The sequence below is a fragment of the Miscanthus floridulus genome, chromosome 17, assembly GCF_019320115.1.
Source record: "Miscanthus floridulus cultivar M001 chromosome 17, ASM1932011v1, whole genome shotgun sequence".
In the NCBI taxonomy this organism is placed as follows: Eukaryota; Viridiplantae; Streptophyta; class Magnoliopsida; order Poales; family Poaceae; genus Miscanthus; species Miscanthus floridulus.
In genome coordinates, this window is record NC_089596.1 from 92912937 (window position 1) to 92940420 (window position 27484).

Below are 27484 nucleotides of genomic sequence, written 5' to 3' on the forward strand. Positions count from 1 at the left end.
GGGCCTGGTCATGGGCCAAATGTGGTGCACCGGATTCTTTCGAGGAAAAAGTCCAATTTACGGCTCACGCGGCAGGCTAATGGGCCAAATGCGGCTCACGCGGCAGGCTTCGAGGGTGGCGACCGCAGCAGACTCGGGGGCGCGGCGGCTTCGAATTCGAGGGAGGGACGGCGCGGGGAGGGCCGGCGTGGGACCGGTAGGGGCCGGCGCCGGGAGAGGCGAGAGACGGCCGCGCGGGTCGCGTGGCCGCGCGTGGAGCAAGCAGCCGGGGAAGAGGAAGATTGTCACGCGGTGGGAGAAGAGATATGGTGGAGACTGAAGAGAGAGAAGAAAAGTATAAGAAAGAAAAAAAATAGAGAAATGAAAAAAGAAAGGGTATTAAGGGTATTTCACTCTTTTCAACAAACAAGAGAAGTTATTTTGTCAAACGGTTTAGCAATAGATTTAGCTTCACCAGTAGAGCTGCTTTTCAAGCCAAAGACAAAAAAAAATTAATTCACCAGTGAAGCTCAGTCGTACCAAATTGTTGGAATCTTAATAGACTTATTTTGGTGCTTATTTGCTAGTAGAAGCTTTCGCTGTCTATTATAACTAGGAGAATACCCCGCGCGTTGCTGTGGGGATTCCAGATAATTTAAAAAAATAGACTATTTATATTTATAGTTATATAAATGAAACTATCTTATATTAATTTTGGTGAATGGTTTGACAAATTGATGTGGACAGCTAAACACATGTTAGTGGATGAAGAGATAACTATCATAATTACATGTGCTAGTTAGCTATAATTGCAAGTTGTAGTTGTAGTGAATAGCTTGCATATTGAGATAAATATCTAGTAGGGTTTAGCTTTATGAGTATAGGATTAGCCGATGTACAAAGGTGCTAAGTAAGGATTTACTAACCCCAATATTAGGTATTCATCGCACTGCATATGCTAAGCATTAGCATTCATCATGCACGCATATGCATTTTTTTTTTGAAACATATAGTAAAGAAACACATGTAGTAGTGAAGACTATAATGGTGATTTGAAATTTTTATGAAGTCTAAGATAAATATTGAAGAGTCTAAAACAAAAACAAAACATTAAGTCTATGTATCCGTTCTGGTTGCATATTATGTTTTATGTTGCGATAAGTTTTTAAAACACGTTTATACAACAATTAGAATATTTTGAAAATTCTCTAGATACTTCCAGATAATTTTGCATTTGCTAAAGCTAAATCTTTTTTATGCCATACAGATATAATTTCATGGGCTTTGAATATCTTATTTGGATTTGGTGTATCCCAATCTATCTTCAAAATTTTTAAACCTTGAAGACATTTTTTTGTTTAAAACCTTATCAAGTATTTTGTGTTTTTTTAAACTAAAAAAAGGATAAGGAATTAAACCACTTCAAACCAGGGCATGGAGGTAACATGAATGGTTTCAAAAGTTCGAAGTGAGTAGAATATCTTATTTCAATAGTTCTAGTGGTAGAATGAGAAAAGACTCACAAACGCCCCAAAAAGCCCACAAGCAGGCGTGCCGTAAACAACCTGATACCATTTGGAAGGCTTGCTCCCTAATTCAGCACTGAGGAAATACCTAAAATCCGTTGCCTCCATCCAACTTTGCCAGGCTCTGGAAATTCCACGTAGCAGACGAACTTCAGAACATCACAGCAGAAATAAAAAAAAACAGCAGTGAATATAACATATATCTCCGATTCAATTCATTACAAAATATCATTTTCCAGTTCTGATTCAAACATTTGATAACACGTTTCTAACAAATCGGCTAACAATCCTCCTCTGATTAGGTACACATACGAACACAGATCCGAGGAAAAACACAAAATCACCTACTGTCAATGGTCACTGACAACAAAACCAGACCCAGCTCAACTTTCTCCGGAGCATCGATCATGTTCCTTTGTTGCTTCAGTTCAGTATGCTAAACACAACAGCTAAGTCTATGTATCCGTTCTGGTTGCATATTATGTTTTATGTTGCAATAAGTTTTTAAAACACGTTTATACAACAATTAGAATGTTTTGAAAATTTTCTAGATACTTCCAGATAATTTTGCATTTGCTAAAGCTAAATCTTTTTTATGCCATACAGATATAATTTCATGGGCTGCCAATCCAGCCCTAGAGGTCCCAAGCAGAGCTGCTGAAGTGGTCAGAGCTCGCATGGATTTCTGGGTTTGCAAACACATCAACCTCCTATAGAAATCGCAGTCAAGGAGATCGGTAAAGATGTTGCCCACTGAACTAAGTATTTCTCAGCACAACCTAATTCTTTGTACCAGCAGTGCACAGATATTTCAACAAGTACTCATTAGAGGAGCAAGTGTCTGCCAAATCCTGATGTAGTCTTGTTATAGACTTCTGCAATGATTTCAGAGAAGGAAGCAAAGTTCTGGAGTTCTGTTGAATATAGTGGCCATGGACCTTACATAGCTCCTATATGATAAAAAGAAAAGTATGAGATTAATATATGGTATATTAACCAAAACATCAGGTATAATCTTGGGAAGAAAATGAAAATGAGGATGATACCTGAGACCACAGGAGGATAAATTCCAGATGGGGACAACTTTCCAAGAGACCAGCAAAAGCATCAATCAATCTTTGGAGATACTTGTAAGGAATTGCTGAACAAATTGCTCTTACATCGGATGGATCAACTGCGAATATGCACTTCTTAATCAAGGAGTCCTCATTTAACCGAAGGCTAAGTATAAGGGCTCTCTGCTGTTGGTTTTCTGCAAGAGCTTCCTCTACTTTCTACAAATACCAAACACAGAAATTTGCAAATTGATTAGAGTAATTTCAATTTTCAATAGGTAATACACAACAAGAAAGGGCATGAAGTAAATACCTCAGGCGTAACATCAATGTCAAGGTCTGTTGGATCAAAAATAAATGATTCGTCAACTGAGTACAATAAAACACCATCAGTGGTCGCTGCAGCAAATGATCTTCCAGTTGGAGCAAACTTAACACATTTTGTCCGAGCTATGGGTCTTCCACGATTTGCCATTGATCCAGGTAAACCAAGCCCTAGGTTTCCTCTAGTCTGTCGATCAATTCCTTCTTCAACATCACTGTCTTCATCGTCAATTAGATCTAGTGCACCAGCATCTGTCATCTTCTTTGAGTTCAGAAAATCAAGAACTCCATCCAATGAGAGATTGCGAGTGATCTGGAATCTACGCAACAGCACCTGCTCAAAGAAACACATTAAAACAAGGGCGATTACTTTTCTTCCATCACATACCCCCATATGCTCACCATTCAAAGATGCCAACCCACAATGAATGGCATTTTACGAATCATGTAGTTTCAGTAGTACATAATGGAATTTCTCTAGATAAAATGCAAGGTTTCTAGAATTATTTCAGACCAAGATATGTGTACAAGCAAAAACAAAGTCAAGATCATGTGGTTATGTATTTTAGCCTAAAAGTATGTTCACCATAGCAAAATGGAGAAAAGTCAGACTACTACAGCTTCAGATTTGGGTTCCTAACTAGCTGTTGATGTCATACAGTTCATGGCATGATGACAACATGTAAATATTTCGAAAATTAAGCAGAAAGATAGAACATTGGTTAGATAATAGTAGTAGATAATATCCAGCAAGTATCTAGAGAGTATTCAAAATGCAGGACCAAAACTGAAGACACACTCATAGTTGTTGGCATACAACTATGCTTCAAGGTACAAATACAATCATGCCAAGAAAGATTTGCTGACCTGTTCTCCAACATCATACATGCAAATATATTTAGTGTTTCCTCCAGCTAAAATAGAACTTCCATCAGCAGAATAGCACAACGTTGTGAAGTACTTTCCTATACTTGTATTAGCTGCAGATCTCCTGTCAGTCATGAGGCGACCCCCAGCAATATCCCTGCGGCCCTCAATGGTATACATCAACAAACCATCAGATGGATCCCAGAAATGGATTAGGCCATCTAAAGTACTGCATGCTATCTGCCTTCCATCGGGTCGATAAGCTAAAGTAAGAACATCGTGTGAGTGCTGAAAGGTTTCCACTGCACCCTTGCTCTCAAAGACATCCCAAAGGCGAACAGTTTTGTCCCATGATGACGAAGCCAGAATAGCCTACCCAACAAAGCCCAGTTATTGTTTTGATGAACTTACATAACATACAGAACAGAAAATACTGAAATGGAACAAAATCCTCTTGCAGAATCATAAAGTAGTGACTTTTGTAACTAATTGTAGTTCTGAAAAGAAAGTCAAAGAAAATATATCAAAGCATTCTCTTACATTGATTGGAGAAAACATTAGACCATGCACTGGTCCTTCGTGGCCACTGAGTACATCCAACAATCGACCAGTTTTCATTGACCAAACAAAAATCTGCATGGAAATGTTTTGATTGTCAACGGAGCTTGATGTGAAGCACAAGACATGAAAATTTTGGGGGATAAAAGGTTGCTGCATACACACACCTCAAATGAATCAAGTGTTCCAGCACATATTACTTCTCCACTCTGGTCTGCGGTTAAAGAAACAAACTGCCTAGGTGAAGGGGTGGTAAATGTTCTGAAGTTGCGATAGCGGAACAAATCCCATGCTCGAATAGTCCCGTCAAGTGAGGCACTTAGAAGAGAATGGTTATTGGCCATAAAATGAACTGCAGTAACAGCATTTGTATGCTCCGAAAATGTTATGAAACAGAACCCAGATGAAACTGTCCAGACCTGCAACACATGAGTTACATTATCAAACTTTTTGTGCAGGACATTAACACTAACTAAATAGATTCATTAAATATTTTTTTGCAAAATTAATGTTATTGCCAAATACCGATAGTAGGCACTACTCTTCTTTCGTACCCAGTGCAGAGAGCTCCCGCTCTGTGCGGGGTCTGGGGAAGGGTGTTAGTGGCAAGCCTTACCCTCGCCTGTGCAATGTGAGGAGACCGCGACTCGAACCCGGGACCTTCCGGTCACAGACGGTAAGACTCTATCGCTTGCACTAGGCCCGCCCTTCAGGCACTACTCTTCTTTCATTTGAATAAATAAGCGTGGTACGAGTAAGCAGCTCAGTGAGGCAAGGACAGAGTTAGCTTCTAAGTGCACGAAGTTGGAGGACCAGTTTAGTGATTTGGACTTAAATTATGAAGCAAAGTTTCTCTGGCTATCTCACGCAGCACAAGATAATATGATCAGGAAAAAGATAATCATAAGTAACATTCAGTTTTCAATGGATTGAGCAAAAAAAAGTGCATATCAACAATTCCTGTGAGATGAGATTGTGTGTTCACACAATCACACAAACAATGGAGGTCATGCATAGCAAAAAAGAAGTGCAGGGCATGATTAAGATCGTAAATGCTATCGCTTAGCACACACCTTGACTTTGTTATCATCAGCTCCAGTGGCCAATAACTGAGAATCTGGTGAGTACGCAATGCAATTCACATCAAAGTAGTGTCCCTGCTGTTTCAAAATGTAGCTCTCCGACCGCCACTCCCACACCAGAAGCTGCCCAAGTTTGGCGCATCCAAAGACAAGCCAATTCCCCAAACTGTTGAAAATAGCAGTGGTGATCTTCTCTCTTGATATTGACAGCAAGTGGAGGCACACAAAGTCTGGCATCTGGTACAGCCCAAATACTCCACTAGAGAATCCAACCACCACCATGTCAAGCTCCCGGTGGTAATCACATGCTGTTAACTTAGCCGGTGACTGCATGAAGAAATGCTTTTCCCGCAGCTCCCATTTTGCCAAATGCAGCTTAGTGTCTGGTTCCTCCAATTCTCCTAAAATCTTCCTTTCCCTGCTCCCATCATCCAGTTCCATGACATCATTCTGTTCTGACCCCTGCTCTGGCGTCCCTGGTGATGGCGGAGGTGAAGTATCATTTTCCTCATTTCCTTCCACCAAATTCCATGTAAAGATAGCTCCATCCTTGGAGACTGTATAAACCCCCTTGACTCTCCCTGTCTTCTTATCCGTGGCAAAGAAGGCACCTACGACAGCCGCGCGATGGCCAAGGAAAAGGAAGGGCTTGCCTCCTAGTCCCTTCTTGACAGGTAAGAGCCGAGCTGTCAGGTCCTTGCAGGACGCGAGGAGGAACGCAGAGTCCGGGGACCAATCGAATGCTGTCACGCCAGCGGCGAAGCCCGGGAAGGTGCGGAGGAGGTGGAAAGGGAAGAACTCCCTGCGGAACCCCGGGGAGCGCCAGATCTGCACGACCTTCCCGACGGCCACGGCGATGAGCTGACCGTCGGGGCTGAAGCGGATGGCTGACGGCGCGCCCTTGAAGGAGACGCGGTGGAGGACGGCGCGGCGGCGGAGGTTGGCATAGAGCGCGCGGCCGTTGTCATCGGCCGCGAGGAGGAAGTCGCCCGAGGGGGAGGCGGCAAGGCGGGTGACGTCGGATGAGGACTCGAAGGGGAGGGTGAGGGACGAGGAGGCGGCGAGGTCGGTGGAGGCCACGCGGTTGCCGACGGCGGAGAGGAGAACGGATGAGTCTCCCGCGAAGATGGCGTCGCCGCCGCGGTACGGCGCGCCGAGGAGGTTCTGAAAGCCGTAGTTCATGGCGGGAGAAGAGGGAGGAGGAAGGCGGGCGGGTGGGCGGCCGCCTAGGGTTTTGGGGGACGAGGGGAACCGGCTCGACGACGACGAGGGGGTTTTAGTTGATTTTGAGTTTTCAGTGGGTCGTGGCTTCTTCTGATGGACTCAACTGTTTGGTCGGCCTGGGACTATTTGGCCCAAGTTGATACTTGGCAACTAGGCCTTTTGTTTTGGAAATTTTGGACACCCAATCTCTATCTTTACATGAACAGCAGTAATGCGTGTTCGGACGCCGGACCCTACGTGGCTTCACGTCGTTTATTTATTGTGCCCATCATAAATATCTAATACTACATGTCGTCTCCCAAAATAAAAATCCCCCGCTCCGCAAGAGTGCAAGCTACCAACCGCACACACGTTCTGCTTCTGTCAGATCCAGTCCACTCCCACTCTCCCCAAGTCCTGCAGTTAAAGCACCGCCCGCCGATGGCGTCTCTGCCCCCAATCGAGGTCCGGACCCCCGGTTCATCGCGGCCCACCGTCGCTCTCCTCTCCTTCTCCGTGGTCGCACCCCAGCCCTCATTCGCACCCCCACCTCCTACTCCTTCTCACCGTGGCCCTCACTGCCGCCACGACCTTCGTCCTGCTCCACCCGTCCCTCACCGTCGTGACCGCGACGTCCGCTGCCACGCGGCAGCTCTCCAAGCTCCCTCTAAGCCCGCGGTGTTGCTCATATCCTCGGATGGCTTCTGCTACGGGTACCGGTACAAGGTCCCTCTCCCGTCTCATCGCTAGCACCGACGCCGGCACCAACGTCCTCCTCATCACCTCCTCTTCCGCTAGAGACGACAAGGGCGTCATGCAGTGTCGTACTTCACGACTGCCTCGAGGCTCACCTGACATGGTGGTCACCGTCCACTAGAGTGTCGCACCATACACATTGTAAGCATATGTTTCAAGTATTTCAGGGTTTCATATGCATGTTACAAGTGTTTCATGTGGATGTTGCATATGTTGCAATAGCTATACGTATGTTGCAAGCGTCTGTTCCAAATGTCTTCATCTATTTTTTCAGACGTATGTTGTGAATGTGTTTATTTGGATGTTGCATATGTTTCAAACATATGTTGCAACTATTTTATCTAGATGTTGCATATGCTTTTGCAATGGCTTTTCAAGTGTTTCAGATGTATGTTTCAAGTGGTTCATCTCTCTCCAGATGTATGATGCAAATGTTTCTTTTGGATATTTCAAAAGTAGATCGGTTGTTGCATCCTCCTCCTCGTCTCCATGTATCATCCTCCTCTCGGCGCCGGCTAGGCATCCACTGCTGTCTCCCCTCTTCTCAATGCTCTAAATGTTTTTAGATATTTTAGACCATGTTTCATGTGTTTCATCTGGATTGCAATGGCTATATAGGTACGTTTCAAGAGTATACTGCATATGTTGCAACGGTCGAATGGATGTTGCAGAGAAGATGAAACGTTAGGACGCGGGAAGGTGCACGGCCGAGACAGAGTGCGGCGGATGATGGGGGCGCCGCGGCGAGGGTGTAAGGTCGAGATGGTAGACTAGAGGGGGGTGAATAGTCCTTTTTAAAATTAATCATGTCGGCTAACCAAAACAAGTGCGGAATTAAAACTTTCGGTCTAGCCAAGACTACACCCCTCTATCTATGTTCTTTAGCACCTTCCAAAGATACTAATTAAGCAACAAAGGTGTCGGGCTAGCTAGAGCTCACCTAACCAATTCTAGAAGCAAGGTCACATAAATCTATGCCACTAGCACTTTAAGCAACAAGGGAGCTCCTACACATGCTAGTAAACAAAAGCACAAAGCCACCTAATGCTCACTAACAATGCTCAATAACAAGACAACCAATGCTAAATTAGAGAGCGCAATTACTTAGCTACACAAACTAAGCAATGTGACTAACAAGGTCACACAAACCAAATTAGTCACGCAAGGGAGCTACTTTTATGCTACACAAGCAAGAAGGTAACTAGTAAGCTACACAAGCTAACTAATTACAAGAGCAACTACACAAGCATAATGTATATGAAATATAAATACAAGCTTGTGAAAGGGGATTGCAAACCAACAGGAAGAACAAGGTTGACACGGTGATTTTTCTCCCAAGGTTCATGTGCTTGCCAACACTCTAGTCCTCGTTGTGTCGACCGCTCACTTGGTGGTTCGGCGGCTAATTGGCATCACCCGCCAAGCCTGCACATCGGGCACCGCAAGAACCTACCCCAAAAGTGAGGGTAGCTCAATGACATGCTCAACTAGAGTTGCTCTTCGTAGCTTCTGCGGGGCAAGCACAATGCCCCTCACAAAGCTCTTCTCCAGAGCACCACACAAGCTTCTTGCGGGCTTTGATGGAGACCACCACCAAACCATCTAGAAGGTGGCAACCTCCAGTAACAAACACCACCGGCTTACAACTCGATCACCTAGTGTCACTCGATGCAACCTCATGATGCAATCGCACTAGAATCACTCTCACACAATCGAATAATCACTATCAAGTATATGTGAGATGGAGGGCTCCCAAGCACTTCTCAAGCATAGACACAAAGTCCCCCAAGGTGCTTAGCACCAGCCATGGCCGAGGTCACCTTCTATTTATAGCCCCACAGGCTAAACTAGCCGTTACCCCTTCATTGGGCAAAACTCAGGACGACCGAACGCTCCAGTCGTATCGACTGGACACAGGACCTCAGCGTCCGGTCAACGGATGCTCGCCACGTGTCTCCTCCATTCAACCTTAGTCACTTGATCTCAACGGTCAAGTGATGACCAGACACAGCTGCTCAAATTGACCGAACGCAGCAACCCCAGTGTCCGGTCGTTTCTAGTAAGGTACCAGTCGTGACCGGACGTGTCCGGTCGGTCATGATCGGACACAGCATCAGCGTCCGGTCCTTCTCCACCTTCTCGGCATCACCTACATCACCGTACCTTAGCCTGACTGGATGCACCCTACCAGCGTCCGGTCACTTTCAGCGCCAGCCTCCAGTCGAAGACCGACACCTACACGCTCTCTACTGCCACTGACCGGACGTAGGACCCTAGCGTCTGGTCACCACATGACCAACATCCGGTCCACTCTATGAGATGCTGTCATTTCTGTATAGGGCACCGATGGCACCATCGGACTATCTGCACTCTACGGGCGGACACTCCGCCGGTGGAGTTTCTAACCCTTCTCGCCTTCGTTTCATCGCCGAGTTGATCCATATCAACTCTAACTTCATCTCCTTTATAAATGTGCCAACACCACCAAGTGTACACCGCCATGTGTATGCGTGTTAGCATTTTCACAATCATTTTCCAAAGGATTAGCCACTCAACTTGCCACACCACTCGATCCTAGCGATGATGCAAAGTTAGATCACTTGAGTGGCACTAGATGACCGATATGCAAACAAATTTGCCCCTCTTGATAGTACGGCCATCTATCCTAAACCTGGTCATCAACTTCTCTACACACCTATAACTGGTGAAATGAAATGCCCTAAGTTATACATTTGCCTTGCACATTCCATTCCATCTCCTCCAATGTTGATGCAACACATGCACCAACATGATCAACAATGATATGATCCACTTCATATCATCACGTGAACAATTGGTTCATCGATCTTGACTTCACTTGCTTTTCACCGTTGCCTTCGTCCATCGGTGCCAAGTCTTGCTCAAGCTTCACCCCCACGTGGTCCATTGCTCCAAAGCCTCCAACTTGCCCTTCACACTTGCAACTGGTCCATCAAGCCAAGTCTTGTCTTGATCTTCTCCACCTTGATCACATGACTCAATGTCATATCTCATGTGCAATGAGCTCCTTCATCATCATATGTGTGAGCTTTGCAACATCTCCAAGCCTTTTTCACCTTCATGGCATATGTTGCTCACACACATGTACCTATGGACTAATCACCTGTGTATCTCACATAAACACAATTAGTTCACCTAGGTTGTCACTCAGTTACCAAAACCACACAAGGACCTTTCAATCTCCCCCTTTTTGGTAATTGATGACAACTCTACAAAGATATGAAAATTAAGCTCTTTTGGATTCATGTTGCTTGCCCAAACAATTTTACCATGTGTAAATGATTTTGGACAAGTACCACAAACCTGAAATGGTAGTATTAGCTCCCCCTACATATATGCTAGAGTGTTTGTTTTGAAGCTCGCACATATGCATAGATTAAAATTGTGGGAGAGTAAATACTACTAAATGATGCTAAGGTGTATAGAATAAACCTTTGAAGTGTGTACCACTCGGAGTTGCACCTTTAAGTTCATCCTTTAGCACCATGGTTAGCTAGATATCACTTGGAAACATAAAGCACTAGATACCTCATGAGATCAACAATAAAAGCAAGGTACTAGCATTACTTGAAAAGCATACCAAGTGTCTAGCTATCATCCTATGCATGCTAGTTTTCATTTCATCAATCAAATTCTACAACTAGCATTCATCACATAAGCATGCATATTGAATTTAAGAACTTATGCGATTCAAGCAAGCACATGAATATGCACATATCAAATGCAATCAAAGTTCATGAGCTTGCTCCCCCTACTTGTATGCTTCTTTTGTCCAAGAATTTTGATCTATCTCTTTTCTTCAATGTTGCTCCTTCTTTGTCCATTTCTCCCTCTTTGTCCATGTCCATGTCCAACCTCTACTTCTTTCATATCTTATCTCTCTCCCTTGTACAATCTCAAACTCAAAGTTTTCATATCTTTGTACAATCTCTCCCCCTTTATCATCAATTTCCATAAAAGGTGAGCTTCTTATTGATGCAAAGGTATGCATTGGGGGTAGATGGTTGAGGCTTGAATCTTGCATTTTTTTATGGACATCACTAGATTGTTGCAATAACACTACTTGTAGATACCACTTGTAACTTGTACTACTTGTATCTTATGTAGAGCTTCTTGAGATACCACACATAGAATCTTTGATCTTGATATCAATTTATGTGACACCTCCCCCTATGTGATAGCATAGGTCATCTATTTAATACACTTGAGCTCTTGTAGGTGAGGGATGCATTCTTCATTTGATGATCACTTAAAGTTGAGGATCACTTGTGGAACCATCTTCTTGCATGATTGATACCACGTGTAGATGTGATACCACTTGAAAGAATCTTCTAGTATGGAACCACTTGTTGGATTTATCAATAAAAAACATTTCTTGAACATTTGCTATCTTCATGAGTACCACTTATAGGATATCACTTGTGAGTTGATCTAGACATCACTTGTAGATTCTTGATAAAATACTTGAGTCTAGATACCACTTGTAACAAATAAACTAGATATCCATTTGCATTATTGTCTTGTGCTTGTACTCTTATCACTATCATGAGCTTCTATATTGACTTGAACTAAATTGATTTGTCTAAGCTTCTAAGTCTAGTTTGAACTAATGACAAGCTTCTTCACATCTCTTGCAAGGGTTATCTTGTCAATGTTGTACTTGTCACTTGTTGGCAATCCAAATTGAATCAAGTACTTGGGTTCACTAGCTCATGAACAAATTCATATACTAACCACTAGATCAAGTAATCATTCAAATAATAGTGGTAGGTTATGAATTTAAATATTTTATTTGTTATGCATGATCCTATGAAACATGTACTATATACACTAACCGCATACTAGTAAGGGATGAAATGATCATGCACATTACAATGATACCTTTGCTATGTTGGAGTAGAGGATAGTCATATTGATTCCAATTCATTACTCTAATAGCAATGTGAAGTCTAATTATAAGCTTGGTGAAAACCAATAGATACCATTTTGAATTCCATTCTTCACCCATATGAAATGAATACCACTTATGATCAAGTGCACTTTCTTGTTGTGGTTGACTTGCTTCATCTTTTGATCAATGCTTGCATGAGAGAACTATTTGGTATACCACTTGAAATAATATGATTAGCTCTCTTTTGGGTGTTGCTTGCTTTTCTTGATCAACCCTTTTGATTTCTTTAACTAAGCATCTCAAATATTCCTTGGATCACCACTTCCATGTTAGCCTTCCAAGTACCATGCTTGGTTTACCTATACATAGGCGGCAATCCCCTACACTAGGGAGAAGTGACCTCTTTCCAAAGAACCATTCTTGATACTCACTTGAAATACCTTGATTGATTGATCTAAGTGATAGACTTAACTTGATGAGTAACCTTGATTCCTTCTTTAAGTCCTTTTCTTTCGACTTATTTAAGTCCTTTTCTTTCTACCAAATGATTTCCAATAGTCACTAGAACTTAAACTTCAACTTTATCTTGAGTTTGATCTTAATCTTCCAATTTGAGTACCGAATGTGTGCAAAGTACACTCCATAATCAAATGGCCTTGTATTCTTTGTCATGTTTCTAGATCATCTCAAAACCAAACTTAGATGCCTTAATTACTTATAAACATGTTTCCAACTTGAGGACCTTTCAATTAAAGTGACTCTAGATCAATCCAATATTTGTCACTTTTCTGACAGATTCTGTACCTTTCAAAGAAATAAGCATATCTCTCAAAGTACAAATCCAAACATCACAAAATTTGGTGGAGATGTGCTTCACTAAGTTATCTAGCAGCTGTAAAAATTTAAGCTTCATGTGACTTCTAGATTGCTACCAGATTTCAATTCTTTCACCACTGCTATATGCTGAAAACTACTGCACTATAGCTGACAAGATCCACTCCAAAACCAAAGCATTTCTTATCCAATTCTCATGAAAATTGTACAGAATCTTATACCATAAGTCTAAAGCATATGAACCAATTTTTATGCTAATCCAATAAGTGTTGATTACTCAAACATGGCTAAGATCACAGCTAGCTTAGATTCTCAATTATATGACAGATTTCAACAATTGAGCTATACTTCATCAAATATGTATCAAACTTGAAACTAACTCGTTTGAATACTTTCATAAGACATAAATCCATTCAATCCACTTGCTAAATATTATCTTATGAACTTATCCAACACAAATCAATCTAAACTTGACTACTAATCAATTATCCATTCAATCATCTTATAGCAAGCAACATTGCATATTTATCCAATTCAATCAACTTATATGCACCCAAATGAAATGATCAACAAGAGATATACCTTGGTGAGCTCATGATCATCCAATTAGCAAGCTTCAACTCAATTATTTACAAGTCATCAAATATATCCAATGAATCACCAACAACTTGAATTATAGCACTTGTATGTTGATAGCACTTGGATTTCACTCTATTTGACATGGCATTGGGGTAATGATCATCACTTAGCAATACTTAGCTCAACTACATGATCAACAAGATGAATACCATTTGAACCAAGCCTCCAATGCAATGGTACCTACAAACAATCATCCACTTTTTGATGGTACCCAAACAATTTTGGGTCCTCTCAAGTTAGGAGCGACATACTTAGGCAAAGCTTTAGTATGAGTAGCGAGATATTTTACAATAGCAACCATAGAGGTACCATTATCATCCTTCCTCAGCATAGAATCATCATCAATTGAAATAGGCTTAGAAGTGTTACCTAGGGGACATGAATATGCCATGTGTCCCCTTTTCTGGCATGAGTAGCACTTTCTCTTTGCTTGAGCCTTTTCTTCCTTGCTCATGTTGTGCTTCTCATTGCCTTGCTTCTCCTTGTTTGCTTGAGTCTTCTTCTCAAGCTTGTTTGGACAACCCAAAGCTAGGTGGTCCAATGTGTCACAGCTATAGCATCTCATGTGAGCAATCTTCTCCATTTTCTCTTCTTTGCTCTTGCTCACTTGCTTTGCATCTTGATTCATCCTTGGACGCATTGCTCTTTCTCTTGCTTTTCCACCCCTTCTAGTTTTCTTCTTCTTTATCATCAAATTACTACCATCATGGTTGATCTTGATTTGCTCTTGGGGTGTCTTCTCTTGCTTAACTTGTGGTTTTGGTTGAGGCTCTTCTAGTTGCTTCACCAATTGCTTGGTTGGGCACATTGAGATGAGATGACCCCATGTGTGGCACTTGAAGCACTTAACATGCCTTAGCCTCTCTTCTTCTTTCTTCAACTTGAGCTTTTCTTCATTGGGGCAACCATTTGCAAGATGTCCCACTTCATGGCACTTGAAGCACATGAAATGAGAGAGCTTCTCTTATTCTTGCTTCTTCATCTCTCTTTCATATCTTCTCTTGCCCCATCTTTTACCCTTGATCTTGCTCTTGTTGAAGCCAATGCCACTTATGTCATTGTGGCTTTCTTGATGATTGACTTTGCTAGTCTTAAAGCCAACGCTACTCTTATCACCAAAGTTTCTTTGAGACTTCAATATATGCTCAAAGGTGACTTGATAGTTGTAGCACCTCTCTAACTTGTTGCTCAATTTCTTCACTTATTTATTGAGCTCATTGTTCTCCTTCAAAAGGTTAGTCTCACAAGACATAGAAGTAGAACAAACATCTAATTGTGAAGAGCATGGCATATCTAATAAATCATCACAAGAGGTGGATACATGCTTCTTGTCTACATCACAAGGGTTAGCAATATTTTGCAATTTATCATTTGATCCATGTGATGAGCTCTCATTATTTTTAAGTTTCTTTGTAAATACTTTAATGAGAGAAGCATGTTGTTCTAATAATTCATCATAAGATGCAAGTAGTGTCTCATGATTCAATTTTAGCTCATCATGTGAAGATTTAAAAGCATCAAGTAATTTCTTATGTTCTTCACAAGATTTCTTTAGAAATGAGTTTTCATTTTCCAAGTTCATTGTTTTAGCTTTCTCATTTTCTAAAGACATGGTTATGCTAGCAAGTCTACTAATAAGCTCATCATATGAATCAATATGATCAACCACATTATCATTTGATACCTTGGTGTCACCTTGTGACATGAGGCAATGTGGTGTAGTTGGAGAGCTTGTAGTAGCATCATCATCATGGCCCGAGCATGAACCATCATCATCAAGATCACCATCAAGTGTGCTTGAGGTAGAATCTTCATGTGTGTCATACCCAATTTTAAGGATAAAATTGAATGCACTAACTTATGTGTGCCCAGGGATCAATCACACACACAAGCTGACAATTTATAAAAGAGTATCATCACAGTATATCTTACATCATGATAATAACATAACTTAGTCTTATACATCACAACGGAAAATAAAAGATTACTCTCTCTCTCGTGGAACACCATCACAGAGAAGGTCAACTGGTTGACCACAAGCCTAATAATCCTTAGGAAACTCCTCATACACGTTGTCATCTGTTACCCATCTGGGATTTTTATCCAAATAAAGAAAATAAACAAGCATAAGTACTTCTCGTACTTAACAAGATAACATGGGGTTATGTAGCTCAAAAAGGACGACACTAGTTTACTACAGTTAGCACTTTTAATAAGACAGGATTTTATTACCAATTATTATCAAGTTATGCTTAAGCTCCTATTTATACCCACATAATCAGACATCAGAATCATTTGCATCATATTATCATCGTAAACCGTCATAAATGAACCACAATGAGTAACCAATTATTCTATGAGTTTTCCAGGCCGCTCGTGACCGTGAGCACGGCAGTTATAACAGTTTGTTACCCTCTGCAGAGGTGGTGCCCATTCACCACGAGTCGTGATTCCCATATGCCCCAGTTAATTACTCCCATATCACTGCCAAGGTGAGCGGGCAGGGTACACTATGAAGCCATTTCATATGTTTCTCTAACAAGTTAGGGCCACTAGGTTTCCTCGGTAGGTAGATGTAGGAACCCCCCTTTCCTATGGCACATATCCATCGCGGCTACACACATAGGAACAGAGGCAGCCCTATACCCAATGTGGCAAGCCCCTTTTGTGCCATAAAGGTAACCTCTAACAAGCTAGAAAAGGTCCTATTACTGAGCTAAAGTTAGAGCCATATGACTCTCACGGTTGCACTGTCAGTCCCAGCTTTTGCCGACAGATAAGTCCTTATGGAGGGCCAAGAGCAACATGATCAAAAGTCATTTGCACCTTCACCCTATGGATCAGTTGTTACAAATCACGTTATACTTTTAGTTCCATAGAACCATTAACCATTGTATAGATCTTGTTCAGTTAGAGCACTAGCAATCTACCCATATGCAATTAACCCATAGGAGTCAAGGGAACAAGTCATCAAATGACTAGAATGTCCTTATGGTTATCAAAATTAGACACATGCACATGAGTAAATGATTAAAGTGAATAGGACATCAAGGTAGATCCCATGCTATACTTGCCTTGGTTTACAAACTCTTGCTAGTCCTGCTGGTCATCGAAGAACTCTTGATCTCCAACGTTCTCCTCACCATCTGAACACGACAAACACGGCAACATACAACATTCCATAGGCATTCATGCAAAGCAAACAATCCTATAGTTAGAACAATACACCAATAGTATAGAAAACAAGATAAAATGTTTATGAAAATAATCTACATCTCACTACAATCACGTCAACGCGAAGTTCACAAAAACCAGAGCTAAAACACGAAAGTTATGAATTAAACGGGGTTTTCTATAGCACTTTATTTAATTAAAACTAATCATGAAATTCAAAAGTTGCAAACTTAATTAACAGTGGTACTAACACGTAGATTATGAAATTATGAAGCTAACATAATTTGAACGGATCAATTTGGAGCTAAAACAAAGTTTTTATGAGCAAAACAAATCTAGTGGCATTTCTGTAAATACTGAAAATGTATTTTGAACTAAAACAGTGCACTTTACGTTTTCAAAATGAGAAAGCGTACTCTGAAAACTACGCTAGGGACTGTAGGTTCAATTTGGAGAAAACAGGGGGTCTCTTTAGCAAAATTTACCCGCGAAGGGGTATCTTCTAATCAAGGCCGCATATCTAGAGATGGACGGCTTGAATTAAATCTAGGGGAGGAAAGAGAGGAAGGCCGGTGGGGAACAGTGACTCCAGTGGCAAGCTCCATGGCCGGCGGCAAAGAACACATCGGCGAGCAGATATCTCGGGCCACGGGCCACAGTTGGCGCAACCGAAAGCACCGAGGGTTAGCGGGGGAGCAGGGGATCTCGGCTAGGCCTATACGGTGGCCAAAGGAGAGAGCCGACGCGGCGGTCGCCATGGTCGATGAGCAAGAGCTCACAGGCGTACGCGGTTAGAGCCCTAGAGGCCGTGAAACAAAGAATTACTAGCATGGGGAGAAAGAGGGAAACACGGCGAAGCTCACAGTGGGGAAAATCAGAGTCAACGGTGGCTCGAAGACGACAGGCCACGCGGAGGACAGACGGTGGACCACGGTGCTCCTCTGTGCGGTGGTTGTTGTGGCTTCCGAGCACTTGGCGAAGGTGAAAAAGAAACGGGGAGGCAGTAGGGAGAGGTGGCGATGGGCTCGGCACCGATTTATAGAGGCCATGCACGGGGGGGGGGGGTGCTCCCACGATGCACGACGTGGGCACAGAGCGGTTGTGGCTTGCGGTTGACTAGCGCGGGGAGAGCGAGAGGCAGCGGAACGCGCTGACAGGCGGGGCCGGGTGGTCAGCGGCTGAAGAGGGAAGGAGGTGCGGCAGCAGTTGCCTGGCTGAGATGGGTCGACCCAGGAAGGTAAGAGGGGGAGGGCGAGCAGGCCGTGGGAAGGAGAAAGGACAGTGGCCGGTGGGAGGAAAAAGTCCTACGGCCGAAATGAAAAAAAAAGGAGGGGAGAGAAATGAAGAAACCTTTTTCTTTTTATTTTTAGAGTTTTTCAAAAGTATTTTCAAATGGATTTGAATTCTTTTTTTTTCAAATTTGGTTAAAACCAATCATCCCAAAAATTAATATGCAGCAGCATGTATGCATCAAGAGGTTACTAACCTTATAATTGATTTTTCTTTTATTCCATAAAAGTTATTATTTCCCTAGGTTCAATGCTCACAAAAATTGCTTACATAACTCAATTTGACTATTTTAGAAAATGCAAATTTTCAGGGTGTTACAATTCTACCCCCTTTAAGATGAATCTTGTCCTCGAGATTCGGACGACGTCGACTCAGAGATGTAGATTCTCCACCTTTGGATTCTTCTTTACTTCCTCGTGTAGTTCCATCGTCTTGATTGGGATTCCACTTTACTTTGCATACATGTTGATCTTACTCCAAGTAACTTGCCCAATTGATTTCAAGATTCTGATAGGTACCTTGAACAACCCTTAGGTAACTCCAATCACTAAGCCACCTTTCCTATAATACCAATTCTCTTCAAAATATCCACCTTCCGATGAAGTTCTGATGAATCTCTTGGTCAGAAGGAAATTTTTCTACCAATCTTCAAAACATTAATGTTCCTGGCTAAGTTGCTCGAACTAGGAATATATCTCTTAATCCTTGGTGTTGTTCAAATCTTCTTAGCATAACTCTCTCTTGCTAAGGACATCGACAATGACTTTTGTTTCTCCAAGTGATAGCACTTTTTCAAGTCATATTCAATTTTCATCCCAACAAAGATATCACAAGCTCAAGACCAACTTGGTGAAGATGTCCTGTAAATTCTTGTGATCCTCCTAGATGTCACTTGTACTTCCTAGAAGATAGTACTATCATGCTCTGGAATGAATAACTCCAAATAACATGTCAGTTAGTTCAACTCACGCTTCCTTAGTTGACTTAATGAACAAGCCACTTCTTTGGGTACCACCACGTTTTCGCTGCACAAACTAGAACGTATGATTCTTCATCTTGGCTACCCCCCTTAAGAAAATTAAACTAGGGGACACAAAAATGGTAACTTGCACCTTCTTCCAGATGATCTAAATAGTATCACGACGTCCTGACATCCCAGTGAAACTCTTGTGTATGGGCAAGGACAAGAAACCTGAAATTCCTTGCGAGCAGAAAAATAGTAGTACAGTAAAACAGCTGTAACTCTCATTCTATTAATCCAATGATATTGTAGTTTATACCGTTAGAAAGCTTATAAAATTATCCCCAACTTCTTTATAGAACACTTTTCCAAATTCCATAGATAATTTGGTCGAAAATGGTACACAACAGAAACTATTTCAGGTTCCAAACAGCACAAATGCATCTCCTTGTGATTTTTCTATCTCCATAACCAAAATAGCTATAAAGGTGATTCTTTCACTCAGAGAAACATATTGAAGTCTATTATTGTCCAGAATTTTCTCATAATTTTTGGTCATCCAACATTAGAGATATAAGCTGAAGAGTGCAGACTGCTCCGAAAAGACAGGATAGGGAAAACGGAAGAAAACCATTACCCAACTATTTATTGCACTAATCCTTATACATTATGCCTATAAGATAAATGAAATTGTGGGAACACCCAACAAGATCATTACAATCATTACAAAGATTCAAAACAATCATAAGCATAATGACAATTCAACAAGCAATAAAGGTGCACAACTCAATCATTAACTCGACTTGCGATACTATCGTCCTTATTATGCTAGGGGTAACAATCCTAAGACTCGTCTTCAGATTATGCAAGAAGGTGATGGGAAACAATTCTAAAAGCATATCAAACCAAGGAGTAAAGATGAGAACAAAGACTTCAAAATAAGTACCAAGGTAGAGATAAATAGTAAAGGTATAGATATAGTAGAGAAAAAAATACCAAGGTTCATAGATCAAGGGTTTTTGCAGCAACTTATAAACCTTAAAACGATCAGTTTCTACTAGGCTTGCGTCCTATAGTCAACACGGCTCTGATACCAATTTATCACACCTAATTTTAAGGATAAAATTGAATGCACTAACTCATTTGTGCTCAGGGATCAATCACACACACAAGCTGACAAATTATAAAAGAGTATCATCATAGTGTATCTTACATCACAATAATAATATAACTTAGTCTTATACATCATAGTGGAAAATAAAAGATAACTCTCTCTCATGGAACACCATCATAGGGAAGGTCAACTGGTTGACCACAAGCCTAATAATCCTCAGGAAACTCCTCATACATGTTGTCATCTGTTACCCATCCAGGATTTTTATCCAAATAAAGAAAATAAACAAGCGTAAGTACTTCCCATACTTAACAAGATAACATGGGGTTATGTAGCTCAAAAAGGACGACACTGGTTTACTACAGTTAGCACTTTTAGTAAGTCAGGATTTTATTACCAATTATTATCAAGTTATGCTTAAGCTCCCATTTATACCCACATAATCAGATATCAGAATCATTTGCATCATATTATCATCGTAAACCATCATAAATGAACCATAATGAGTAACCAATTATTCTGTAAGTTTTCTAGGCCGCTCATGACCGTGAGCACGGCTATTATAATAGTTTGTTACCCTCTGCAGAGGTGGTGCACATTCACCGCGAGTCGTGATTCCCATATGTCCGGGTTAATTACTCCCATATCACTGCCAAGGTGAGCAGGCAGGGTACACTATGAAGCCATTTCATAGGTTTCTCTAACAAGTTAGGGCCGCTAGGTTTCCTCGACAGGCAGATGTAGGAACCCCCCTTTCCTATGGCACATATCCATCACGGCTATACACATAGGAACAGAGGCAGCCCTATACCCAACGTGGCAAGCCCCTTTTGCACCATAAAGGTAACCTCTAACAAGCTAGAAAAGGTCCTATTACTAAGTTAAAGTCAGAGCCATATGACTCTCACGGTTGCACTATCAGTCCCAGCTTTTGTCGACAGATAAGTCCTTATGGAGGGCCGAGAGCAACATGATCAAAAGTCATTTGCACCTTCACCCTATGGATCAGTTGTTACAAATCATGTTATACTTTTAGTTCCATAGAACCATTAACCATTGTATAGATCATGTTCAGTTAGAGCACTAGCAATCTACCCATATGCAATTAACCCATAGGAGTCAAGGGAACAAGTCATCAAATGACTAGAATGTCCTTATGGTTATCAAAATTAGACACATGCACATGAGTAAATGATTAAAGTGAATAGGACATCAAGGTAGATCCCATGCTATACTTGCCTTGGTTCACAAACTCTTGCTGGTCGTCGAAGAACTCTTGATCTCCAACGTTCTCCTCACCGTCTGAACGCGACAAACACGACAACATACAACATTCCACAAACATTCATGAAAAGCAAACAATCCTATAGTTAGAATAGTACACCAACAGTATAGAAAATAAGATAAAATGTTTATGAAAATAATCTATGTCTCGCTACGATCACGTCAACGCGAAGTTCATGAAAACCAGAGCTAAAACACGAAAGTTATGAATTAAATGGGGTTTTCTATAGCACTTTATTTAATTAAAACTAATCATGAAATTCAAAAGTTGCAAACTTGATTAACAGTGGTACTAACAGATAGATTATGAAATTATGAAGCTAACGCAATTTGAACGGATCCATTTGGAGCTAAAACAAAGTTTTTATGAGCAAAACAAATCTAGTGGTATTTCTGTAAATACTGAAAACGTATTTTGAACTAAAACAGTGCACTTTACGTTTTCAAAATGAGAAAGCATACTCTAGAAACTACACTACGGGTTCAATTTGGAGAAAACAGGGGGTCTCTTTAGAAAATTTTACCCGCGAAGGGGTATCTTCTAATCAAGGTCGCAGATCTAGAGATGGGCGGCTTGAATTAAATCTGGGGGAGGAAAGAGAGGAAGGCCGGCGGGGAACAGTGACTCCAGTGGCAAGCTCCATGGCCAGCGGCAAAGAACACACCGGTGAGCAGATATCTCGGGCCACGGGCCACGGTTGGCGCAACCGAAAGCACCGAGGGTTAGCGGGGGAGCAAGGGATGTCGGCTAGGCCTATACGGCGGTCGTAGGAGAGAGCCGACGCGACGGTCGCCATGGCCAGTGAGCAAGAGCTCATGAGCATAAGCGGTTAGAGCCCTAGAGGCCATGAAACAAAGAATTACTGGCATGGGGAGAAAGAGGGAAACACGGCGAAGCTCACAGCGGGGAAAATCAGAGTCGACGGCGGCTCGAAGACGGCGGGCCGCGTGGAGGACGAACGGCGGGCCACGGTGCTCCTCTGTGCGGCAGTTGTTGTGGCTTCTGAGCGCTTGGCGAAGGTGAAAAAGAAATGGGGAGGCAGCAGGGAGAGGCGGCGATAGGCTCGGCGCCTATTTATAGAGGCTGGGCGTGGGGGGGGCGCTCCCATGATGCGCGATGTGGGCACAGAGTGGTTGTGGCTCGCGGTTGACTGGCGCGGGGAGAGCGGGAGGAAGGGGAACGCGCTGATGGGAGGGGCCGGGTGGTCAGTGGCTGAAGAGGGAAGGAGGCACAGTGGCAGTTGCCTGGCCGAGCGGGGCCGGCCTAGGAAGGTAAGAGGGGGAGGGCAAGCGGGCCGCGGGAAGGAGAAAGGCCAGCGGTCGGCAGGAGGAAAAAGGCCTGTGACCGAAATGAAAAAAGGAGGGGAGAGAAATGAAGAAACCTTTTTCTTTTTATTTTTAGAGTTTTTCAAAAGTATTTTCAAATGGATTTGAATTCTTTTTTTTCAAATTTGGTCAAAACCAATCATCCCAAAAATTAATATGCAGCAGCATGTATGCATCAAGAGGTTACTAACCTTATAATTGATTTTTCTTTTATTCCATAAAAGTTATTATTTCCCTAGGTTCAATGCTCACAAAAATTGCTTAAATAACTCAATTTGACTATTTTAGAAAATGCAATTTTTTAGGGTGTTACAATGTGACCATGAGGTGGAACAATCTTCCACAATCACCAAATTATGGTCATGCTCGACACACTCATGTGCCTCCACCTTGTGATCATCCTCCTTGAATTTGCCATCATCCCATGTGGAGGAGTCACCGTAGATGGCTTAGAGTGCCATCCACATATCATGGGCACTCTCCAAGTCCCACACACATCTAAAAATATCATCACGTAAAGCACACGTTAGATAATAAAGAGCACGATGATCAAGTTGTAAGCAATCCTCTTGTGCTTGGGTGAGGTTGTCCTTATCCAAAGCATCACAAGAAAAATAAACAACAATGATCCACCATGCCTTGGGACCCAAATCATGGAAATGATCAAGCATATGACGTTTCCACGGTACATATTGTGTGCCATAAAAAATGTGTGTGTCACAAACAACTTCTAGCCCAAAGTTCGCCATCCTCTCAGGCCGGTAAAGACCACAAATGAGAAACCTAGCTTCGATACCACTTGTAAGGTCGAGATGGCAGACTAGAGGGGGGCTAAATAGTCCTTTCTAAAATTAATCGTGTCAGCTAACCGAAACAAGTGCGGAATTAAAACTATCGGTCTAGCCAAGACTACACCCATCTATCTATGTTCTTTAGCACCTTCCAAAGATACTAATTAAGCAACAAAGGTGCCGGGCTAGCTAGAGCTCACCTAACCAATTCTAGAAGCAAGGTCCCGCAAACCTATACCACTAGTACTTTAAGCAACAAGGGAGCTCCTACACATGCTAGTAAGCAAAAGCACAAAGCCACCTAATCACTAACAATTCTCAATAACAAGGCAACCAATGCTAAATTAGAGAGCGCAATTACTTAGCTACACAAACTAAGCAATGTGACTAACAAGGTCACACAAACCAAATTAGCCACGCAAGGGAGCTACTTCTATGCTACACAAGCAAGAAGGTAACTAGTAAGCTACATAAGCTAACTAATTACAAGAGCAACTACACAAGCACAATGTATATGAAATATAAATACAAGCTTGTGAAAGGGGATTGCAAACCAACGGGAAGAATAAGGTTGACACAGTGATTTTTCTCCCAAGGTTCATGTGCTTGCCAACACGCTAGTCCCCATTGTGCCGACCGCTCACTTGGTGTTTCAGCGGCTAATTGGCATCACCTGCCAAGCCCGCATGTCGAGCACCGCAAGAACCTACCCCAAAAGTGAGGGTAGCTCAATGACACGCTCAACTAGAGTTGCTCTTCGTAGCTCCCGCGGGGCAAGCACAATGCCCCTCACAAAGCTCTTCTCCGGAGCACCGCACAAGCATTTTACAGGCTTCAACGAAGACCACCACCAAGCCGTTTAGGAGGTGGTAACCTCCAAGAGTAACAAGCACCATCGGCTTACAACTCTATCACCTAGTGCCACTCGATGCAACCTCACGATGCAATCGCACTAGAATTGCTCTCACACAATCAAATGATCACTATCAAGTATATGTGAGTTGGAGGGCTCCCAAGCACTTCTCAAGCATGGACACAAAGTCCCCCGAGGTGCTCAGCACCAGCCATGGCCGAGGCCACCTTCTATTTATAGCCCCATGGGCTAAACTAGCCGTTACCCCTTCACTAGGCAAAACTCGGGACGACCGGACACTTCGGTCGTATCGACCGGACGTAGGACCTCAGCGTCCGATCAATGGATGCTCACCATGTGTCTCTTCTATTCAACCTCAGTCATTTGATCTCAATGGTCAAGTGATGACCGGATGCAGCTGCTCAAACTGACTGGACGCAGCAACCCCAGCGTCCGGTCGTTTCCAGTAAGGTACCAGTCATGACCGGACACGTCCGGTCGATCATGAGAATTGTTCTGGCGCATGTCTCAGGACTTCCGACGTTAATAGAAAACACTATTCACATAGGGTCAGAAGTCCGGACATGAAAGACAATGTCAGAACTCCCAACAAACATCGGGACTTCCGATGTGCGCAGACAGCCATCCAACCAGCAACGCCCCAGGTGTCGAGACTCCCGATAAGGGTCAGGATTTTCGACGAGCGCAAACAGCCGACCAGCAGAACCACAGGTGTCGGGACTCTTGGCTTGGGTCAGGACTTTTGACTGTCCGGAGTTCCAACTCACATCAGGACTTCTGACATCCATAGTCATCGTGCAGGCTAAGTGACTGGGAGTCAGAACTTCCAGCATGAGTCATGACTTCCGACGGTCGGGTGTTCCCGCTTACGTTGAGACTTCCAACACCGATAGTCATAGAAAAAAATTCTACGTGCTCGTAGAGTACTAGAGTGTCTCTCTTTTTATTTTATTTTTACGCTTGAGCACTCTATTTTCCTTAGACCAACTAAGTTTGCATCCCTCTTTATAGTACGGTGGATCCTAAACTCAAAAACAAAAATAAAACCTTTGGAGAGCGTTTTGAGTTCGTCCACCTTTACAACTTTAAGAATTGAGGGATACCATTTCATCTTTATCAACTCTTTGAATCTTTCATGGGACTAATAGCTATGACATATCTCATTAAGATCACATTAGTCCCTAATTTGGATGCCATCAATACACCAAAACCCACATAGGGGGCAAATGCATTTTCAATCTCCCCTTTTTTGGTAATTGATGACAACCAACTTAGGCTTTTATAAGAATGAAAGAATTTAAAGCTTTTGAAACCCAAAATTTATGAAGAGCTCCCCCTTGATATATGCATGAATTTAAATTCCAATTATAATCATCTATACATGATTTGCATACATCAAGACAAAAGCTCCCCCTAATTTTTGCAATCTATGGGGCGCAACAAGTGTGTGTGAACAAATATATATCCATGAAAAGGAATGCAATATGATATGTTATTTCACACAACAAGTAAAAGAGAATATGATGGCCAAGATTTCAAAGTAAAAACTTGAAGCAACACATGACCATCCAAAATACATCCACCATCACAAGTATAGACAAGTACAAGCGAATAAGGTAGATAAATAACCATTACTTGTCCTACAATCATTCATCACAAACATATATATAAAGTTGTCCATCACATACTAGCCACCATATGAAATAGTTCACACAAGCTAAAGGTTTTTAAGTATCAAAATAGAATGACTAACTAACTTATTACAAGATATCAAAGCCTAACACTCCCCCTTTGTCAACAAGTGCCAAAAGGAGTAGGCCACATGAAAAACCGACTACTCGTCCTCATAGTCATCATCCTCATCTTGGTCACCATCATCGTCTTCATCATCCTTCTCCTCCATGTATTCCTCATCCTCTTCAGTAGCCTTGCCCTTGCCATGAGGGCGAGAAGCCGCATCATCTTCATATGCCACACAAGCCTCATCATATAAAGCCAACGGATCATGGGGAGGCACAAACAGCGGCGAAGGAGAAGACACAATGCCTACATGTTGTTCCAACCGATAGAGCCTCTCTTGCATATCATACTCACGTTGAGCACTAGCACAACACTGTCCAAACATGTATGTCATGAGGAACTTGAACTTGTTGGGCTTCTTACCAGAGGAGGAAGAAGAGAGGGGCTTGGCACTAGAAGAGCGAGCAGCAGCAGGCGGTGAAGCACCATGACGAGAGCGAGAACCCAAAACACCTTTGCCTTTGGCTTTGGCTGCATCACCCTTCATCTTTAGTTCTTTTGCAGCAGTGATGGATGTCTTGTTGGAGATCTTTAGGAGATTGTGTTGAGTGTCTATGGGGAACCAGATGTCAAACACTTGCTCAATCACATGCATAATGCAGGGGGCATACAAAAGATGCTTCACCGGATCCTTAGTAGCATCATGTATCTTGTTCCAAATGTATCGGCTGATGGAAAATTTCTAAAAATCATCTCCAAAACGCTGAAGCACCTTCTGAGAATCGTCACGAAGGAAGGTGGAGTCACCTCGCTTCAGATACAAGATCTGTCTCAGAATGTTATTGAGGACATAGTAATAGGGCTTCAGATATACTGTCTGTCCATTAGCTGTATGTCCATCAAGATACATATGTTGGTACTCCTCCAAAGCTACATCCTCATACTCAGTCAATTCAGGTGCAGTGCGGTCAACTTGACTTAAACCAAGAAGGCAAGAGAAAGTAATGAAGTCCACCTTATATTGCTTGCCTTTAGTGGTCTAATGAATAATGTCAATAGCACTGGTAGGGTCTCGCTCATGATGATAGGAAGCATAAAACTGACAAATAAGCTCATTATTCCAATGCTTCCTGAATTCCAGCAAGTAGGACAACCCCATTAAGCATATATCATGAAC

The 27484-nt window shown here is 42.3% G+C and overlaps 1 protein-coding gene across 1 annotated transcript; it reads right to left on the reverse strand.

Annotated features, from left to right (window-relative positions):
• Positions 1-1705: 1705 nt before the first annotated feature.
• Positions 1706-6622, reverse strand: LOC136517571 (periodic tryptophan protein 2-like). Its single transcript, XM_066511174.1, has 7 exons — positions 5383-6622; positions 4477-4728; positions 4292-4384; positions 3752-4123; positions 2874-3218; positions 2552-2779; positions 1706-2455 (listed from the first exon to the last, which is right to left on the reverse strand). The coding sequence occupies exons 1-7, from the start codon at positions 6571-6573 to the stop codon at positions 2285-2287; spliced, it is 2652 nt and encodes an 883-aa protein (XP_066367271.1). The 5' UTR covers positions 6574-6622; the 3' UTR covers positions 1706-2284.
• Between the last annotated feature and the right edge of the window lie 20862 nt (positions 6623-27484).